General features: G+C 39.7%; 3 protein-coding genes across 8 annotated transcripts in view; 1 reads left to right on the top strand and 2 right to left on the bottom strand.

The window, feature by feature from the left end:
- Positions 1–440, bottom strand: part of LOC111266761 (uncharacterized) — a 6,861-nt gene extending 6,421 nt beyond the window's left edge. The window contains exon 1 of one of the 5 annotated variants that reach the window (XM_022844506.2): positions 374–440. The gene's annotated coding sequence lies outside the window, so the exon portion shown is untranslated. Of the gene's footprint in view, positions 1–103 lie in introns of all 5 variants that reach the window. The other 4 variants (XM_022844505.2, XM_086971053.1, XM_022844508.2 and 1 more) reach the window with 4 other exon arrangements.
- A 96-nt stretch (positions 441–536) lies between these two features.
- Positions 537–4,841, top strand: l(2)09851 (WD repeat-containing protein 1 l(2)09851). The gene is made up of 8 exons (XM_022844510.2): positions 537–783; positions 1,461–1,664; positions 1,893–2,105; positions 2,308–2,527; positions 2,732–2,904; positions 3,315–3,796; positions 4,065–4,196; positions 4,542–4,841. The coding sequence occupies exons 1-8, from the start codon at positions 624–626 to the stop codon at positions 4,644–4,646; spliced, it is 1,689 nt and encodes a 562-aa protein (XP_022700245.1). The 5' UTR covers positions 537–623; the 3' UTR covers positions 4,647–4,841.
- On the bottom strand, positions 4,842–19,320 carry LOC111266759 (exportin-T). 2 transcript variants are annotated; one of them, XR_015313548.1, is made up of 8 exons: positions 18,733–19,320; positions 13,402–13,538; positions 12,717–13,143; positions 12,088–12,443; positions 10,018–11,905; positions 9,629–9,754; positions 8,097–9,248; positions 4,842–7,678 (listed from the first exon to the last, which is right to left on the bottom strand). XR_015313548.1 is itself a non-coding variant. In XM_022844501.2 (7 exons), the coding sequence occupies exons 1-7, from the start codon at positions 18,868–18,870 to the stop codon at positions 9,210–9,212; spliced, it is 3,111 nt and encodes a 1,036-aa protein (XP_022700236.1). In that variant the 5' UTR covers positions 18,871–19,320; the 3' UTR covers positions 4,842–9,209. The 2 variants fall into 2 exon arrangements, 1 of the variants encoding a protein (XP_022700236.1); XM_022844501.2 differs by having other exon boundaries at positions 4,842–9,248.
- Between the last annotated feature and the right edge of the window lie 194 nt (positions 19,321–19,514).

The following is a 19,514-nucleotide window of genomic DNA, read 5'->3' as shown; positions in this document are numbered from 1 at the left end:
GTATAAAATTAATGAAGAATAGGCACAGACACGTAAATATTTCTGGCTGGTTTTTCAGTAAACAATATACACGTAGTAGAAGTACTAAAAAAAATATGAGTACACATATCGTCGATTTTTACACATGTTGTACATTACACGTTGAATTTTTAAATTAATGCATTTTTAAACGTTTCTCTATAAGAAAATCATGCGCGCAATGTTCGATGCGTATCTCCTTCTCGGAAATCAGCGCGCCATGTCAAAGTCCCAAATGACACTCTCTGATTATTTGCTAAAGCCTTGCGTCCATCAATAAATACATGTACGACACAGTTGTTTCATGTGTGCGGATATGGTGTATTTTTTAAACAGATCTATTTCTCGATATTACATTGCGTCTATTCTAGACGATCGAGTGTACCATAGCAGAGAGAACAGCACTGCAGTTCAGTATATACTGTATACAAAACACAGATCATAAATGGCCGCCTATACCAAAACAATAAGCAAACCAGATGATGCTCAAGTAATGTTACTTCGGTGAAAAGCTTTAGCGCGTTAGGCTTCGACGGAAATCAATAAGCAGCAATAAAACTTCGTAGAAGTAACCAAATCATCGAAAAAATGTTTTATTCGATAAGATGTGTGGAGCTTCTCGTGAGACAGGTTACTTGTCTAGAAACAGCTTTGGTAACGTTAGTGCATCTAGTCATGTGTCTCCAATCCACGTGTTTGGTTTCATTTGCAAACGACGAAATTTTGTGAAATATCTCTACAAAACAAGTATTTTCATTAATTTTGGTAAGTGCACCTAATAGAGTAGTGGCAGCTGCTAGTATTTCCATGATGTTGACACCCTACCCGTTTTCTCATTTCCAAGAAACAAATCAAGTCAGTCAATAAGCACGTGCTAAAAATTTAGCTCGATTTCGGTGCCCCTCTATGGGAAGCGCTCACCCGTTGATTCACTTGGGCCTCTCATTATTTTTACTCCGAAGCTAGTTTGACATATTAATCATGCCATTTATCATAGCTTCTATATGCAACATATATAGCTTTATTGGATACAACGCCATCATTTGCAGTATAAATTAATAAAAAAGGGACCCAGTGCGCGAATTCGGTGTTTTATTTTTAACATTTTTGGCGACTAATATTGACAAATTCACGATAAAATACGTTAAAATATATGAGTAACTTTTAGATAGGCTCCTGAACATCCTTATTACAGAGATCAAATGCAGAATATCTTACAGCCGTCGTAATAAATGATAATCACCGTTCTGTCATGCATATAAATGGATTCAGGTGAAAATATTGGGAAATCATCTTTACTCGACATTCATATTACTACAGTACCACTTCTGTCAACTGTGAAAGTTGTTCCTTATCAAAATGAGCATTTTTTAACCATTTTTTTCAACCTATACCTCCCATTTAATTTATATTTTTACCTGAACGCATTTGTACTCATTAAGTGACGATGATCAATCCTAAGAAGAAGGCAGATGGAAAGGACGATGAGGATTTGTCATCATGCGTCTCCGAAAGCGAGCAGATGGAGCAGGGCCAGTCTGAAGACGCTCAAATGCAAAGTGACGAGAACACCGAAGACAACGACGACGATGATGGTCATGCTGATGATGATGATGAAGACAGTGAGAACGATGAAAATAATAAAAGTCAGTAACATGGAAACCAATATTAAGAGAACATAAGAAAATTTAAAGTTGTGCAGCCTACTATAGTTCGTTCTCGTGTTTATGATAACCATGTCTGTTGAGCAGCAATAGCAAAATTAATAATAATAATCATAGTTCTATTTATTCCAAAAAATTCTAACTATACTTAACTAATGTTTTCAACCATCTTTAAGCTGTATATTGTGTATTATGTTTGTTTTTATCCAGAAAGCGGAAAAGAAGACGGAGAAGGTGGTGGCGTGTTCATACCGGGCAAACGAATCTTAGCCGAAGATGAAGAGTTAATCATGGATCATAACGCATACGTCCTTTACCACCAGGCAACCACATTCGCGCCTTGCCTTAGCTTCGATATCCTTCGTGACCAACTAGGAGACAATCGTGCCGACGTGTTCCCTTTGACGGTGTACATCGTCGCTGGTATGTAACCACACTGATGCATTTTCAGCGTAGATTAGATGCTCCTTTAGAGATATTCGCCGTGTTTGAGACAGCTCACAAAGCTATCCTAGTGCTTCATATAATAAACAACAAAGTTGAAGCCAAATAAGCAAAGTCATTATTTAATATATTAGGAAAATAATTCACAGCCAGTTATAGTCTTTTTTGCATTACTCTGCAGGTACACAGGCTGAAACACATGAACAGAACAATCTATTATGCATGAAATTGTGGAACATGCATCGAATTGACCAAACCCACGGCAACGACGATGACGACGACGACGACGACAGCGCCGAAGACGATAATGACGCCTATGATGACTATAACACACAGGATACAGCAAATCGAAAGCCCAAGCTCAACGTTGCCAGTGTCCCACATTCAGGTGCTATTAATAGGTTGGTATATAAGCTCATATTCTATTTAAACAGATGCGTCTATTAGACAGGGTTACCGATCTCTGAGGGTTCTAAAGGCACTAATGTGAATCAGGAAAGAATTAGAAACTCAAAACGTCCAAAAACAATTCAATTAGTATATTATTCGCAAATTAGCAAGTGAACGGATAACAATTAAATTGTAATAATAATGACGTATTTCAGAGTTCGAGTTCAGGAGTTTGCGAACGGGAGAAAAATATGCGCTAGCTGGTCAGATAATGGGTCTGTTTATGTAACAGATATTACTGAAGCAGTTGCCGCAACACAGAAAAGTGAACTGTTAACAAGTTATATCAAAAAGAAGCTGGCTCCACAACCGTTTTTCAAGTTTTCTGGTAGGCGTTTTCGAAAAGACAGCATTTCCATTTAGTGCAAAAGAAGTTACATATAAGTGCAAATGCCTATACCTGTTACATACAAATGCCCATTCTAAGTGTGTTTTTTTCCCTAAAAATTAAAAGCACTCAATAATTCCAAAGAATATCTACTAATTGAAGCTGTTATATAGAACCTTCATAAATTCTTCTTTTCTAGAAAGCGGCGTTTTAGCGTGACATCGTCCTTATACCTTGCATCCTTATTCCTGCTTGGTTTTTCGGATAACTTACCTATTAAAGTATCTATACAGGTGTATATACTTTAATATATATAAAAAAGTAACCCTATAGTCTTTCCTAGTCATTTTGTTTATCTAAAATGTTTTTGTCCAGGTAATTTACTTTTGACAATATTTCTATTTGAACAGGCCACAAAAAAGAGGGGTTTGGTCTTGACTGGTCACCAATGGTCCCTGGACAACTTGCGTCGGGAGATTGCTACCGCAGTATTCATGTATGGCGTCCCTTGGATAATGGCGCTCGATTCAAAGTCGATGAACGACCTTTAATGGGCCACACTGATAGTGTCGAGGACATACAGTGGTCGCCAAACGAAAGCAGCGTATTGGCCAGTTGTTCTGTGGACAAATCCGTGCGAATATTCGATATTCGTGCTAATCCAGCCAAAGCATGCATGCTATCAGTAGCAGACGCACATACAAGCGACGTCAACGTGATCGGGTGGAACCGAGTTGACAAAACATTCCTACTATCTGGCGGGGACGATGGCATAATTAAAGTCTGGGACCTCCGACAATTCAAGACAGGCAAGCCGGTTACACTCTTTGATTACCACAAAGCGCCTATCACTTCAATTGAATGGCATCCTACGGATAGCACCGTTTTTGCGGTAAGTTTGATGCACTCAACGTGACTACACTGTCGAATCACTGACTATTGAATGGACAAGTAAAGTTGTCGGCGGCACCTAGCATGCATTTAAGTGTCTTTAGTTATTCATGACGTTAAAAGCTATGATGAATAACACATGGCTTATTGTGGCAAGTATAGAAATTACTTTTAACCACAGTTGTTATCGCTTATTCGATATAGTTGACAGTAACTCTTGATGAATATTGAACCGATAAATAAATGCATATTTTCTTACTTCTTTGAAGGCCTCGTCGGAGGATGACTGTGTCACGTTATGGGATCTTGCTATTGAGCATGACGCGGAAACCGTGGCAGCCCAGGGAGCTGAGGGAGATGGTGTTGATGACCTCCCACCACAATTGCTCTTTATTCACCAGGTATGGTAAAAGATGATAAGGATTTAAGAAATAAGGCATTTAATCGCAGTGCTAGACTATTTAACGCTTAAGAAAACAGGAAGACAAACTAAAATCAGCTGAAATTTCCATGCGATGCCCTGGAAACTGGTAATCACTGCCTGCATTTATAATCTACTTTGCAACTACTATTTATAAACTGTAACACAGGCCTAAGCTGCCTGTATTTCCTTATATCTTAAAACTTTATAAGGGTACATAATGTTTCAACATATATGCCTGTCGGCGAAACACAAAGAGCAAGTAAAATTAAATACTTGTACTGTATGTGGTAGCTAATGTGCTTTATCGCTTGCTAATTTACAGGGTCAACAGGAGGTGAAAGAATGTCATTGGCATCCACAAATGCCTGGAGTCCTTCTCAGTACGGCGCACAGTGGATTCAACGTTTTCCGAACCATCAGCGTATGAAACCACATTTGAACTTGTCACTGGTAAAAATAGTAACAGGTTTTAATGATTTTCTCAATTTAGCCTTGTTTAAAAAAATGTTCTTTAATAATTATAATAAACACACTATATAATAACAGCGTTGTAGGATACACACGTGTAAAGTATATTCATGTAGATCAATAATAAATGGTTGTGTTCGATGAAAAATCCATATATTTTGAACGGCTGGTTTTATTCATGCTTCTCTTTCAATTCTACTTAGTATTTTTAATGCATTATACGTATAAGAGCACCGCAAACAATGCATAATTTCGTTGTAATACCGATGCCGGTTGACGTTTCATCATAATAATAATAATAAGATAAGGATAATTCCTATATTGCTTTATGCTATAAATTATACTTTCGTTGAATCCAAGTCGTTTCCATATAAAAATAGACAACCTAAAAGAAAATGCTTAGCAGCCAGTTATTTTCAGTAAAAAATAACGCCAATGGAGTTTATTGCAAATAATTTCTTGCAATGATACGAACTTCTGAGTGACTGCAACAGTAATGTTCAATGTTTCTTTTGTCCAAACAATGTTCCACGGATTCGACAAATGTCGGGCAAAACGGTTACGTGTTTTTCTGTTGTCAATTCTATATTTCCTTTAGCAATTCACCAACTATCCAAAGCGTCCATGAAATAACCAAACGGTTGCTACACATTTTGAAAATAACGAGTCTACAGTTAGAAATGTATTTACAAAAATGCAAATAAAGTTGACTTATGCCTGACCCCACAATTCTTGATAAACCCACGCATCATATATTTTATGCGTTACAGACATCAACAGTCTCCAAAAATTTACGGGCAGGTTTTCCAATTGCAGCTGTGCTAATGCTTGTGTAGTCGAAAGAATGGAACTTTTGTATATATCATTGTTTTTCTATTTTTCATCTAACTTAACGAATCGAATTTGCCTGGCATTTTACGGCTCCAGCGAAGTTTGCTTAGCCGAGGCTAATTTTCGCTTGTTTACAACAATCTGGTTTAACTAGTTGGTTAACAGACATTGTGCAATAATTTTTCTTCTCTAATTATAACACGTCCAGCCTTTTCACTCCATTTGTTTCTTTTGGGTAAAAAAGACCTCGGGTTCAGATGATCTCCAATGAAATGAATATATAATATTCACCTCATGATATATATATATATATATATATATATATATATACTTTAAGCTTCACTCGTTCTCCATATGTTCACTTCTTCCTTGGTTTTATCAATAATAGACTTTCATCAATCAATAGTTTTAACGATAAGCGTTCGCCGAAAAATGTCTGCGATGAATAAACGTAGACAGTCTAACCACTAAAGACTACGCGTCCGCTGTAACCAGCCTCGAAGCCTCTTCGTGGCATCATTTATCTTTTCTCTATAGTATTCTACCCTTCTTATAAGTCACAGACAATAGTAATTCTTTATATAACTATTATTACACGAAATATATTCACTTCTATATTATGGGGTATATATATATGTATATATATACCTGGCTCATTGCGTGAACTCAGGTTTTTTAGTTTTCTCTTCTTCGTCGTCTTGTTTATTTATGTAAAACGTGTTTGCTTTAAACTTCCATAATCGCTTATTAATTACTAGTTCAATTCCATACTGGTCTCTGCTACCAAAAAACTTAAAATTTTGTTGACTCGTCCTTTTGCTTTTTGCATTTTTTTTTCAAGTGCCTATTTTTCCTGTATTTCCAACTTTCTGTTCAAATATCGCGCTGCCCAGCCTAACATTGTTATCATTTATTATTTCTTAAGCTATTAGCTTGTAACAAAAATATAATACAGATAGATTTTTCCCTACATGCTAGAGTCACCTGCGTTGTGTCTTTCTTGTAATCAATCAGCATCAATCTTCACAAGCCTACCTCATTCTCGTTGTATTTCGTCTTCCAAACGTGCTACGGAAAAGAGTTAAATACTCTTTCCAAGAATTCTTTTGACAGTGCTGCGCTAAAAAGAGCATTCAACATTTGCGTAATTTCATCGTTAGATGTTGACCTTGCCACTATATCCGTATCTCACACGCGCTTTACAGATAAACCGTTCTCGTTGAATATTTCGACGACACAGTTTCACCTTATATACCTATATTTTTTCACTTTTTTAGAATGCATGCATATCTTCATGCGTCTTTCATTGCGACTTCCCGCTGGGATTTCACTCATAGGTACATTATTGAAAAGAATTAACCGCAAGAAAACAATTTTGATTGTTTTTTGCAACGGCGCACGCCGTAGCCGTTCTTTAATAAAGAAACCTGTTCTTTGCCGCCATCATCATCAATTTGTTCTACAACGGAGTTTCGGGTCTCTATGAGCAATTGAGGTAGACTATAATAGATTTGTCTCTATATATCATTGCCAACCTGATATTTATCAAGTTGATCGTTGGTCAGTACCCGCTTAGCTTCCAGACGTTAATAACACTGCAAACCATGTTCAAACTAATGTTTTCTTGATCTGCTAGTCGCTATGTCTTCGCTACATGATCGCCGGTAACATATTCTTGTCCATACGTTCAACCGTATGCTATGTGTTACGTCCACCCCTTTTATATACAACAGTCAAAATCAACGAGCGTTCACAGGTAATGACACGCAAACGCTGACCTCATCTTCTCACTTCAGCATATCGTGTCCGCTTTCTATCGTATTCTTTTATCTAGCTTTGCATTTCATTGACATTATATTCAGCCGTTGGCCATAGAACTGCTACTGCTTACAGTAGTACGTACTTTATGTAAATCCGATAATGTTTTTATATATATCGCGACACAGTTATTTTATTACACTGTTATATGTTTTGCTTCTTTATCATAATTTGAGTGAGCTCTTTCGCCTTTAGGCAACAGGGCCCTCCATAAAATGACGTAACTCCACAAATTGACGCGCTCACTTTAGTACGACCAAATCATAAACAGACCAGGCATACGCGCGCCTATAGCAACGACTGCCATCACCCCTGGTTCATGCCGCCCCACACCTCACATAGCTACTAACACAGACAAAAAAACACAGGAGATGAAATCGCTATTTAGAAAATAGCATGTTCAAATACCTTTCTCGTATTCGGTCAGCTAAAAATGACCTGCTTCTGCTTAGTGAACTACCAACAAGGTTGTCATGCCGAAATTAAATTGAGAAATTTATAGAGTTCACTTTTTTTTTTGACAATATACTCCTCTAATGCGAGTTTATGAGAAAAAGTAAGCCATAATTCAAATTCCCATTGAGATACGCCTCTATTCGTGTATCTTATGCACATCTATGCCTTTTACGATTACCTACTCTTTCACGGTTCTATGTTCAGTAAAGAACCACGACAAACACAAGTGTCACATATATATTACGGATATCTATTTATAAACAAATAATAAACAAGGCAGAAACAAAAAAAATAATGTACATACATTAGCTCACAGCTGTTGCTGCAGCTGCCGTTGCCATCGCGTTGTCGACCGCGAAAATAATTTCATTTTGAGGCATGGACGTGCGAAAAGTCCTATAGCCTTACTGTGGACATCGTTTTTTTGTTGAGCAGTGGTCGGAATTTATCTAGTATCTACAGCACTCATTTACCGGTTACATTGTTTTCAGTAGCGTGAAGAAATGTAGAATTTTTCCCCCTTTTTTACTCTTACCACATATAAGAGTAGCTGTGACAAAAGCGAGCGGGAGTTTTCTCCAATCAACACTAGAGTCCGAATCAATATAATGTATCTCTTTACGGACATCTTGTTAGCTGAATCGACTCGGTGAGTGGAAACATAAGCGACGACCTCCTGACCATCTTGTTCCCTCTTTATGCCCGTCCAACTCCACTTCGGTCGACAACTCAGTAGATTGAAGCGTCCGCTAGATCCGCTAGCGTCCGCCGATAGATTAGCGTCCGCTAGCTCGGTGCAGAAGTAAGTTTTCTTAATTTATAGGAGTAATATCATAGCTAGCCTTATTGTAGCCACCGTGTAGTTATTCTCATGCACAATTCTTACGTCGTCGGTCATCATCACCACCATCATCGTTTGAATAACAATATTTTTATCTATGATAGGACTAGCGACCAAACGAGGTGTAGGCAGCGCGTACCGCAGCATATTTCTGTGCTTTCAACATTCGTCCGTTGCCGTTAAAGCAGGCAGATTCGTGAAGTGCGAATGAACAACAGAGACGCGCAGTGTAGAAATACTTGAAAACAATGCAAACGGTATGTACTCCGTTTGGCATGGATAAATTAATTAGATTAGCTAGTGGAGTCCATAATACGTGGTAAGTGATTTCTGGCGTCCATTCGGCACGGTTCTTCCTGTTCCCGCTGTACGAATTGGTTGCTTGTATATCTTGGCGACAGCGGATTGCTTAGCAAAGTCGACAACTCGTACGAATGGCTTCGAACAGCTATTATATCTTATAACGATATATAAATGACGCGACTGTCGATATTGCAATCAAATTTACGTGGTTCGCTTTCAAAAGCACCGCCGCCCGTTACGCGATTGTTTGAGGGCGCCGGCTGAATCACTGGGCTATAGACCGGTCCGCTTGCGTAAATGTTCGAATAAACTCTGCGAGAAAGACAACAGGGAAATAGAAAAAAATGAAATCAATTTCAAACAAATATATGATATAGTTTTCGAGCAATTGCTGTGAGAAAAAGACGTTGCAAAATATGTTCTGTTTAAAAAATGGGAATCGACTTAGTTAAAATGTGGCGTCGATCTTTTACAGCTAAGCATTAGTGCTTTATACGCTTTGAAGAGCGAAAGATTAAGGCTCAAGACATATATATTAAAACTAGCTTATGATAATATTACACGTGTGAAGTATAGTAATTGTATTAATGTGGTACAAGATATTAAAGCACACTCGATACTTTTACTTTTGGTTATATTTTTGTTTTTCACTGCCCTAATTAACTTGCTGGGAAAATGACTTATCCACTTACTTTGAAGTATGGTCGAAAAAATTTAATATCTTGCTGCATATGGTCCCTAAAGTCTTGGATCTGGGCCCCATCTAAACTTAACTTAGGCAGCAGTTCGTTGCTCAGAAACAAAAGAAGCTCTTCTCGCTGGAATATAGTGAAACAAGTGGATTTCAGTTAGAATGCGTGCAGAGTTCTCCTTATTAGGTAGACAAATGATAAAGAATATTACTTCAGACATCCGCATATAACTGCTTTGTCAGATAACACTTTGCCGCATAAATTTAAAATATGTAATATGATATACTATAGGTCTGACTCTATAATGAGTGAACTATTTGTAAGAGAAGCAATCTAACACTTCAGTTCTGAGGAATTGTTTTAGTTTTCTTTTAAGTTTCACGACTTACCCGAGCCTTGAAAATACTCTGGACGCAGTGTGCGCTTTCAGTAAGGACGAGTGCTGTCTGCGCATCTGTTAGGTCAAATGTGTCCTTAAGTGGTGCCTGGAAGCAGGCTGGAAGTATGGCGTCGTACATAAAACGTATGAATGCAACATTGTTTGAGCATTTTCCCCAGGATTCGACCATTTTCCGTAGAATCGAGAAGCATGTTTTTTGCGCTACAGGGTCAGGAAAATCGACGGCACCTTGAATGATCGTGCTGAACACCTTCTCCAACTGCAGGGTTTCTTGGGGCGATATTACTTCGGTTAAAATGTCCGCCGAGACCATAGCTTGGATAAGCCCAAAATACGCCCGCTGCAGAGTTTGACGATCTTTGAGTGACACTTGGTCGCTGGACTCTATCGGTACTTCGAGGCACTTAAAAATTAACTGCACCGTCGGTAAAAAGAGGTCCCGCATCAACGGTACACTGCTTTGCATGATCGGCAGATTCTCCCGTTTGAATTTGGCTAGAATTTGGTTAATCAGCGGGATGGTTTCCTGAAGCGGGCGAGTCCGTTCCAACAGATTCACACACGGCTGTGGTATCGGCTGTTGTGCGTTCTGTACACCCAGCATGGTTCCCAGCGTATGAGACATAAATGGGATCAGCTCGCTGCTGTGCAAACAGACAACCATACGATGCAAAAACTGTCGTAACGCCGTATGCACCGAGGCAACGGCCGGATCGTCTGTGGGATTCGCTAGTGTTAAAGCTTTACCAAACACCGATATTGCCTCAATGTAGATCTCTACGCAGCAACATGCCCGCATCGTCTGGATGCTCGTAAACGCTTTGCTCGTCCGGGATGTTAATGCAATGGCATGGCACATCTGCTCAGCCATCTGCTGACGAAGAGGCGACTGGAGCGGCTGAAGCATCAACTGGCTTTCATACATTGTGTAACTCTGCATGAGAGGAGACAATAACTGGCGTAATAGCTGTTCTTTTTTTTCCGTAGAGTATTGACCAGTAATGATCAGGACTGCCGTCGCCTCGTATAAGTACAGCTGGTCATCAGCAGACAACTTATTCGGATCCATTGCCTGATTGAATTCCGGCAGCAGCAGCAGATCGTGAAGACGACACAGGATCTCTTCAACGTAGCCCTCGAGCTTGCTTTTGTTCGACTTGATCATTTTCGAGAAAAGATAACTGCAACGGGAGCGGACATTAGGGTTTGTCGAACGTAGACCACGCCCGTCAAGAAATGCTGCGATGATTGGTGGTAACATCTCTGCAGTAAACAACTTTTCAAACCGGGCGCATGTTTCGAAAAACTGCAAACGTACAGATGTGTGCGGATGTGATGACACATTACTTGAAATGAGACTGGCAATCATCATCGAAATGACCTCACTGCTTTGTTGTGGGACGGCCTCACCTAGGAGGTAGAGGAAGGCGATAGCTACTTCAACATCCTGGAAAGGTAGAGTTTTCCACGTCGCCAGCGTAGTTCGTACAAGCTCTTGAACCACACTAAGAACCAGTTCTTTATCCAGCTGTGCGATATTATCGAACAGAACCTTAAGGGTCCGACGAAACTCCATAAAGTCTGCTTCGTTCTCGCCAGCCGAGTCGAAATCGTAATCCGGCTCAAACTTGTACTTAGTCACGATCACATAGAGTATGCGCCGCACAATATCCCTTTGCACTCCGCTATACGGTCGTTGCTTCATGAACTGCAGATACTCCCTAATGCCTTCACTAACTGCGCCAGACACATCGTCATCTGGATGGGCGAACAACTTTACCACAAGCGGAAACAGCCGTTGTTCAATAAGGTCCCATCCTGATTGCATAATCGCCATCTGCTCGGGGTCCAGATTACTATTCCTCCTTGGACTAACTCTGCAAACAACGAAAAAGCAAAAAAAAAGCAAACTGTATTAATATCATACAAGGCAGGAGCATACAATTGAATCTCCACTGAATTTGCGGGTACATTTAAACTGCCGCACAGAAACAGGTTGCAGCTTTGAATTGGATTTGAATACAAAAATAAATGGGGTTTACGCCATTTAAGCACTCACTTTTGACAGGACAATAATGCGTGCGTCATCATAAAGTTGAGCATTTTCGAGAGTTTAATGACAAAATCGATTTCGTCATCGGGTGTTGCAGGAGACACAGCTTCGAGTGTCGGCTGAAGAGCACCAAAAAGGCTGAGTACAAGTTGAATTTTAGCGGCAGGCTCCATTCCCTTGTGAACAATCTCCGTGAAGCATTCAACGGCTGCTTCACGTACTTCACCTTCACGAGCAAGAAACGTCAGTAGCAGTGACATCATGCGCTCGTTAAATACGAGGCCAAGGTCTATCCACGACACGTACATACCGACTGTCTGTAAGCACTGAGCGTACACAGACGGCTCACAACCTGGCGACATCTGTAAAATATACACGTGACAATCACATTGTCTGTCATTCGAAACTTGCTTTTATACCCCGATAAGTGATCTGAGTAACACTACATTCGTTTGACAACTTTAAATCTTTATGCCAATTTCAATTTCTAAAGACATCTTCATTCAGAATTGGTCTATCAGCATCAATTGATAAATGCATTACGATATTTTAAGGGTCACTAAGTCCCTTAACAACTGACTCAATGCCCGTTTGCCGCTAAAATTACCCTTTATTCAATATTCAGCAGTACTCACCAGAATGTTATACCACGTGTCGACGATCTGGGGTACGCACGTTTCGCGCATAGAATCTTTAATAAAAGTGCCCCGGGCAGCCTCCTTTGGGGTGCGATGCATATCCCTCTCCGCTATGTCCTGATTAATCGCTGTTAGAATGCGCAAGTAAAGGTCCCAGGCTGGCTTCATCGTGATCGACATCAAATCGCAGAAGAATGTCCGCCAGCGCGTCGGGAAATCAACAACCACAATCTGTGTGACAATGTATGCGAATTTGTTTGACACGAAGACTGCATCGCGCGGCCGATCAGCCTGGCCGGCACGAGTCATCCATTGCGTCACCATCATCCGCAGAATATTCTGCTCCTGCTCCCCGGCTGTCGCATACTGGGTCTTCACATAGTGCTCAATCACGTTTAAACAGACAAATCGACTTGCATCGTCCCTAATATAGAGAAAGACGTTATAAACAACTATTACAAAGATTCTTATACACAGGAAGACGTTCGTAGTGCACAGTAAGATACTGGATATATAAAAATTCAGAAGGGTAAGAAATTATCTCCTTCTATGGTAAATATGGCACTCGACCAAGCGTTGCAGATATACCGAAATGGTGTTTCATAAATAATTACATGATCGTATTTCAAGCCCTTTTCGTATAGCTTTGCAAGATTGCACATATCAGGGAAATTTGACTTACATGTCTGTTGTTGTGACTACCGACACGCACTGCTGCCAACCATCAGGCAACCGCTTCAGTTGTTCGAAGTACTCGAGCACACGTTGGTGGCTCGCAGCGTCGCCCATAGTGAGGAACCCGCGCACGACTTCCTCCATCTGCCAAAAGTAAATCAAGCAAACAACAACAAAAAAAAACTAAGTAACTAAGCTAAAACTGTATAAAGTGTCCGTACATATATTTGTTCAGAGCAGAAAAATTAGCTTTCATGAATATTTCAACAAATTACAGTATCACTAGTATACGCTTATTATGCACGGTTATACCCTTAGGTAGAAGTGATATTACTACAAGAGGCATGTCAGCAAACGTATAAGACTGTAGATTAAGGAACACACGTTAAGATGACAATGGCAGGGTCGTAGGACCGTCTTCCCATGCTACTGAGACCCAAAAATGAGCTGATTCATAAGAAAGTCCATAAAATACGCTAATAATAATAATAATATATATATATATTGATAGAAGTTTTTCATTGTTTAAAACCTTCCCATTCAAAGATTTGTATAAAGAACGTCTTCTAATGAACGAGTATGACTTATAAGTGATTATTATGAGATATGATTATTATGAGTTATGAGACTTATGACTTAATGAGTTCAGCTAATTATAACCACAAGTTATACTGTAAAACTTTGTCTTTGATCTGACAGCTTTACATTACTTGTACATTATTCGTTCACATCTGTCAGTTGGTAACCATCTTTTGCAAAACTATTTGTGACCAGCTGTTTTCATACCTGTAGTAGCGCAGATGGTAACGAGTTTGCCTACATTATTTAGGGATACTTATATGTTTAGGATTTTATTGACACGCTTCGAAAAAGCTTAATGGCTTGATTGCTGGATGTAAAATACGAAAAACAAATTACTTATAGATCGGAAACAACCACAAGCTCCTCTTTTTTCGCCTTTTTGGGCGATTTGAAGTGTCCTGCAGGTTACTTAGCAGTACCTTGTCTTTATGATTCCGCTTTTCCTATTTGTTCAAAGCAATTTGAACATATCACTCACTTTTCTATTTTGAATGTTCGACGGATTCTTTCATATATCACAATGATCGTACTTGTTAATGCGTGTTAATTTAACGACAATGATGTTAAGCGATGCTCCTAATGCAGAGACAGATCACAACGATAACGACGCATCGTTGTCGTTTAGCGGACAGTGAATACTCTATATATAAAACAGGTTGCTTGCTTCAACTATTTCGAGTTATATTGACATGCTAATATTAAAAATTCCCATCTCTTTGTTGATTTAAAAAGAATCTCGAATTTTCAATATTTTCTAGCATCTTCATCTCCTGGAAATCATTATAACTTGCAAATTGAGCATGCCAATAACGGCCAAATGGAATTACAAAATTTTTGCTTAGTCAATTGTTCGAAGCGGGACCTCGAACATCTTGACATGTACGGCTATTGTTTTTTAGGTTTCAATAGATTTATCTCTTGTGAACGTTTGGTAAACAGGCTTTGCAATAATCATGATCAAACAACAAAGATTATAGACATTAGAAAATATCACTATTATTACCATTAATTTTTGCTTCTATCAAATAGCGTCAATAGAGCTTCAGATTCATATAGGAGGGTAAAAATTGGTTAGATCAAATTATAGAATGCGGTTATGCCCCAACGACGTGAGCCAATATCTTTTCGTCAGTATATTTACTACCAATTATGTTCTACCAGTTTTTCCATTGTTTTATACGCTTCAAGTTAGTCATTGACTAATTATTCTCGATAATATTATTTGACCATGATCAACATTCTCCAAACCTACGGTAGGTTTCTGAAACTTTCGAAACTTGAATATTCGCACCTCGTAAATTTGTCTGCCTTCATCCTCCTTTTTGATTCTTCAGTAATTCCAATAGTATGTTTTATGGTAGTGATTTTCTATAATGCAAAGTTCGACCGAAATGAGTGCTGCAAATCGAAAGGAAGGCGCTAGTGAATAAGGATGATCATATTTGGGAATTACGTTATGCTTGACGATATCAGCTACGAGGGTTTTTGGAGATTCAATGCCCAAGCATTGCGGGCAAGGTGGACGGAAGATGATAACGATAAGAACGATATTCGAACGAGAGAGTGAAAGAAAGCGATAAGGCAGACTTGAGAATATTAAGATAACCGGTCATATAAAGACTTATGTACAATGAAGTGCAGTGAGATACTTAAAAAAAAAAACGAGAGAAATTAAAAGCAAAATTACTTCGCTGAATAAGCACAATGCTATCCTGAATGTTACAACAATACCTGAAAGTAAATCGAAGTGGAACCAAAGAACTACAAGACGAATAATCTTTTCAGAACCCGTATTACATAGCCATCGGACGACATATGCCGAAAAGTGCTACAGGAGCCTTGCGAGCTATGGCGATATCATAGGAATGCACCCATCCTGAGACGACAGTGGATTGCAATGATTATTACAGAGTTGGGATATACATAATATAAATCGCTAGTCAGGCTTGGGGGCGGAGGGAGGGGTGTAATTGCTTATAAAATGCAGTGAAAACACCTCTGCAAAATCTCAAATATTACCCCACACGCTGTCATGAGGGGGGTGATCTCTATTGGTGGGTCTGACCAATCTACGAGAAAATGGAATATAATTTATCAGTTAACAGCTGAGTCCCCTGAGTGAGAGTGACGAACTCGGATCAGTGTCACCTTAACCTTACGATTACCGCGCACCTTCCCAACAAAAGTAATGGCAATTAGACAAGGTATGTCGACATACCAACTTGCTGCTTGTAGCGGCTATTGGGCGCACGTGTACTCTTCATATGTCATACCACCGATGTTAAGTTAAGATGATATGGCCTCACAAAGACTTACTGTAGAACATTATGTTATGTGTTTAGTTTTGATAATGATCACATAAGCCAGCCTGAAGCTGCTACGTAAACATTCTACCACCCACGGAAGCAAAATTTGAAAACAATGTCACATTATATTCCGCAATACTTTCGCAATTACCGATATAGTTTTGTAGCATCTGATTTTCAGTGAATTGCTTTGATTATGCGTTAATAACTTCCTTCTAGACCACTCTTTCTTAGTAATTTAACTGCGAGTAAACTCTTAAGCTCTATAAGAGCAGAACAATACTTGTGTAAAGCTACGACTCCTTGCGCCCGGTCGGTGGTCAACTCCTGAATTAATGTTTCAATCAAAGTCTATGCATTGAATTCATATCTATTTCGGTATAATTCATCATGGGGATGTCTCATTCGACCCAAAACGGACCTAATGCTTTATGCTAATATTTACACCACACAAGCATGACCTGATTAATAATTACCACCAACGATTAGTTCCAACAACGATCTAATCAGCCAATGTTGTAATCACCGTAAATTTGAACGTAGACAGAAGAACTAGGACTCTCGTAGTTCTCGTAGATCTACAAAGCGCAAACATCAGCTGTTTACAACAACAACATTAGCAATACCGTTGACACCACAACCGCAGTCAGCACCTCGAAACATGTATCACCGAACTTTTGCTATGCCCATTAGCGTACAATTAGTAGCAACTATATTCCGTCACTCTTATTTCTCGACATACATAGTAGTGAATATAGGTCCTGTTAGCTAGCTCCTGGGGCCAACCAGCTCACCATTGCATGACACACGGACATTACATTTTTGTGCGGACCCGTCCATTCACAGGTGAACGGCACCAGTAACGGTAGCAGCACTAACTGACGATGTTTCTTGCGATTGTCTTATTTCGCTAGCGTGTGTATGTATCAAAGTGTTGTTATCGTTGTTGTTTTGATGGTTGTTGTTGTACAACAAGTATTTACATTGGCACCGTTACACTTTGATTAAAAGTTGTAGCACTGTGGCATGGTCCTTAGACAGCACTAGGCAGGACTAGCTGACTATGTACGTCTGCGTATCGTATATATTTGTGTATTTCCTATAAAGCTTCCGGAGCATTGACTGCACGGTTTCCGCTCAGATACCGATAATATTGGTCAGATGATCTCTCGTTATTATTATAGACCATCTGTGGGCGAAATTAAATAGGAAAAATTATATTCGGGCGGATGACTATTCAAACCAGGACAGCGAGCTGGTTTTGGAGACAATAGCGGTTGAGTGACTTTCACTCTAAGCATCCGGACTGACCACTCGGTTAATATTATATTATCTATACTATTACACAGTTTCGTAAAAAACAACAGTTAGTTAGCACGGGAAATTCGAAGATGTTCTGCGAATATAGCAACAGGTATCAATAAATCGCGGCGATCGTACAGATGATATAGGCATAATACACGTTAAAGTGATGAAATTTTGCCATTCGTACATATACATATATATATAGTCGTCCGTGATGTTACCCGTTATGTGACAGCAATAACAAGCGATAAATAACTGATGAAACGATTATAATTTGTAAGAATCATATTTACACGCTCGCTTCAGGCCAGAAGTTTTACATATCTTTGTAATAGTAAAAACAGGTTAAGAATCTTTTGCTTGCGCTTTCTTGATAGTTCTAACAATTAGTTAACGTGTAGGCATCACAACTACTTCTTCCACAGAAAATTTCCAATGATATATATCAAAGAATCGTCACGATGATATCTATTGAACAGTACGTAACCAATAGTTGCATTATCGCTTTGCAGAAATGAATCAACAGCTATTGAAAATAGGTCAAAGTACGGTCTCGAGTTTCTTCTTTTACGGATTTGGTAGTTGGAACAGAGATGTACGTCAACTTAACTACCCTTTGAAGAAATAGATACATTCATAAACCGAAGCGTGATCATGGCCAATTTTTCTGATAGCTTGCTGTCTATTATTTTAACTTAATTTCTATATCTATGTTCAACGTGAGATAACTGCCATATGGAATGAGACAGAATTCTTCCGTCATCATTAAGGACATGTGGCAGGAAAGCTTTCGTACAAAAACAACACACTGTCATTCCTCTACTCTATATATACGCATATATATAGGCATTAGCATTGACAGTTCAACCGAGAGAAGATCACTCGTTGCTTGATTCCTCTGTTTATGTTGGCTTATATTGAATAATAACTACTGTGAATCGTTACTAATTACACTTGGATGACGGCGGCGACACGATGACATGGTGGTCGCCATCACTATTAGCTTAGGGAGCTATCATTATCATTGTTGCTGCTGCCGACAGCAGTAGCAGCGACAGTGAGCAGCTGCTTGGTTCCCCCGTTACCTATTGACTTTATTGTTTAATCCCGACCAAACAAGTCAGTCACTCTACTTTGATACTTACCTCGGGAGCTGCCGCTGCGCTCGCCAACGAGACACACTCACTCACGCTAGAATCACGTTGCTCTCGTGGTATCACATTAAATTGATGCGGCCATAAAACATTACCACTCCCTGCCAGACAAGACACCACACGAAACATCAACCACTAAGCCATCGCTGCGATTAGCCAGGAACACACGTCAATTCCTGGACCATCCGTCACCACCAAACAGGGATAACACAATAAAAAGGTACTGATAATAATTCGACCACAACGGCAGCGGCGGCAGCTGCTGTTGAGAACACTATCAATACAAGCAGCAGCAGCGGTAGCACGAGTAGGGCCATCAAGAAGCAATAGTAATACGACCACGGCTATAAGCAGCAGCACTGTCGCCATCAAGAGACAGCACCATTCCAAAAGACAAACGTTACTAGAAGCGCCTAAATAGCAGTCGCTGTTCTCACAGGTAACTAGTGCTAGAATATAACATAGCGCTAGAGGGGAGAGAGAGACAGTGAAATAGCGGATCGGAGGGCGGCAGCAGCAGAGAACAGAGAGACGAGACAAAACCGAGCGCATTAATTACCAAAAAGCCTAGCGTGAATGAACAAACTGGGGCTACTGCCCTGCGAACTAGAACAGCGACCACATATCACCGGATTTTGTCTCGGTAATGAACTGGTGGGTAGCGTATTTGCCTGCTAAACTTGAAGGACGCGTGCTGGGCAGGATTCGAATCCGAGCGTGGATTCACGTCGTTTCGTGCTGAGCCCAGCGATGTGCTGGAATGCCTGATGGCG

The sequence above is a fragment of the Varroa jacobsoni genome, unplaced genomic scaffold (genome assembly GCF_002532875.2).
Source record: "Varroa jacobsoni isolate VJ856 unplaced genomic scaffold, vjacob_1.0 scaffold_1113, whole genome shotgun sequence".
Classification (NCBI taxonomy): domain Eukaryota; kingdom Metazoa; phylum Arthropoda; class Arachnida; order Mesostigmata; family Varroidae; genus Varroa; species Varroa jacobsoni.
This window is presented reverse-complemented; position numbering and strand designations above follow the sequence as displayed.

Bases quoted from the DNA above. Each gene is read 5' to 3' on its own strand.
- LOC111266759 (XM_022844501.2), bottom strand. From the start codon at position 18,870: ATGTTTCGTGTGGTGTCTTGTCTGGCAGGGAGTGGTAATGTTTTATGG. The intron at 13,144-13,401 runs GTAAGTCAAATT...TCTCTATATTAG, and splicing joins GTAGTCACAACAACAGACAT to GGACGATGCAAGTCGATTTG. The intron at 12,444-12,716 runs GTGAGTACTGCT...TATATTTTACAG, and splicing joins ACACGTGGTATAACATTCTG to ATGTCGCCAGGTTGTGAGCC.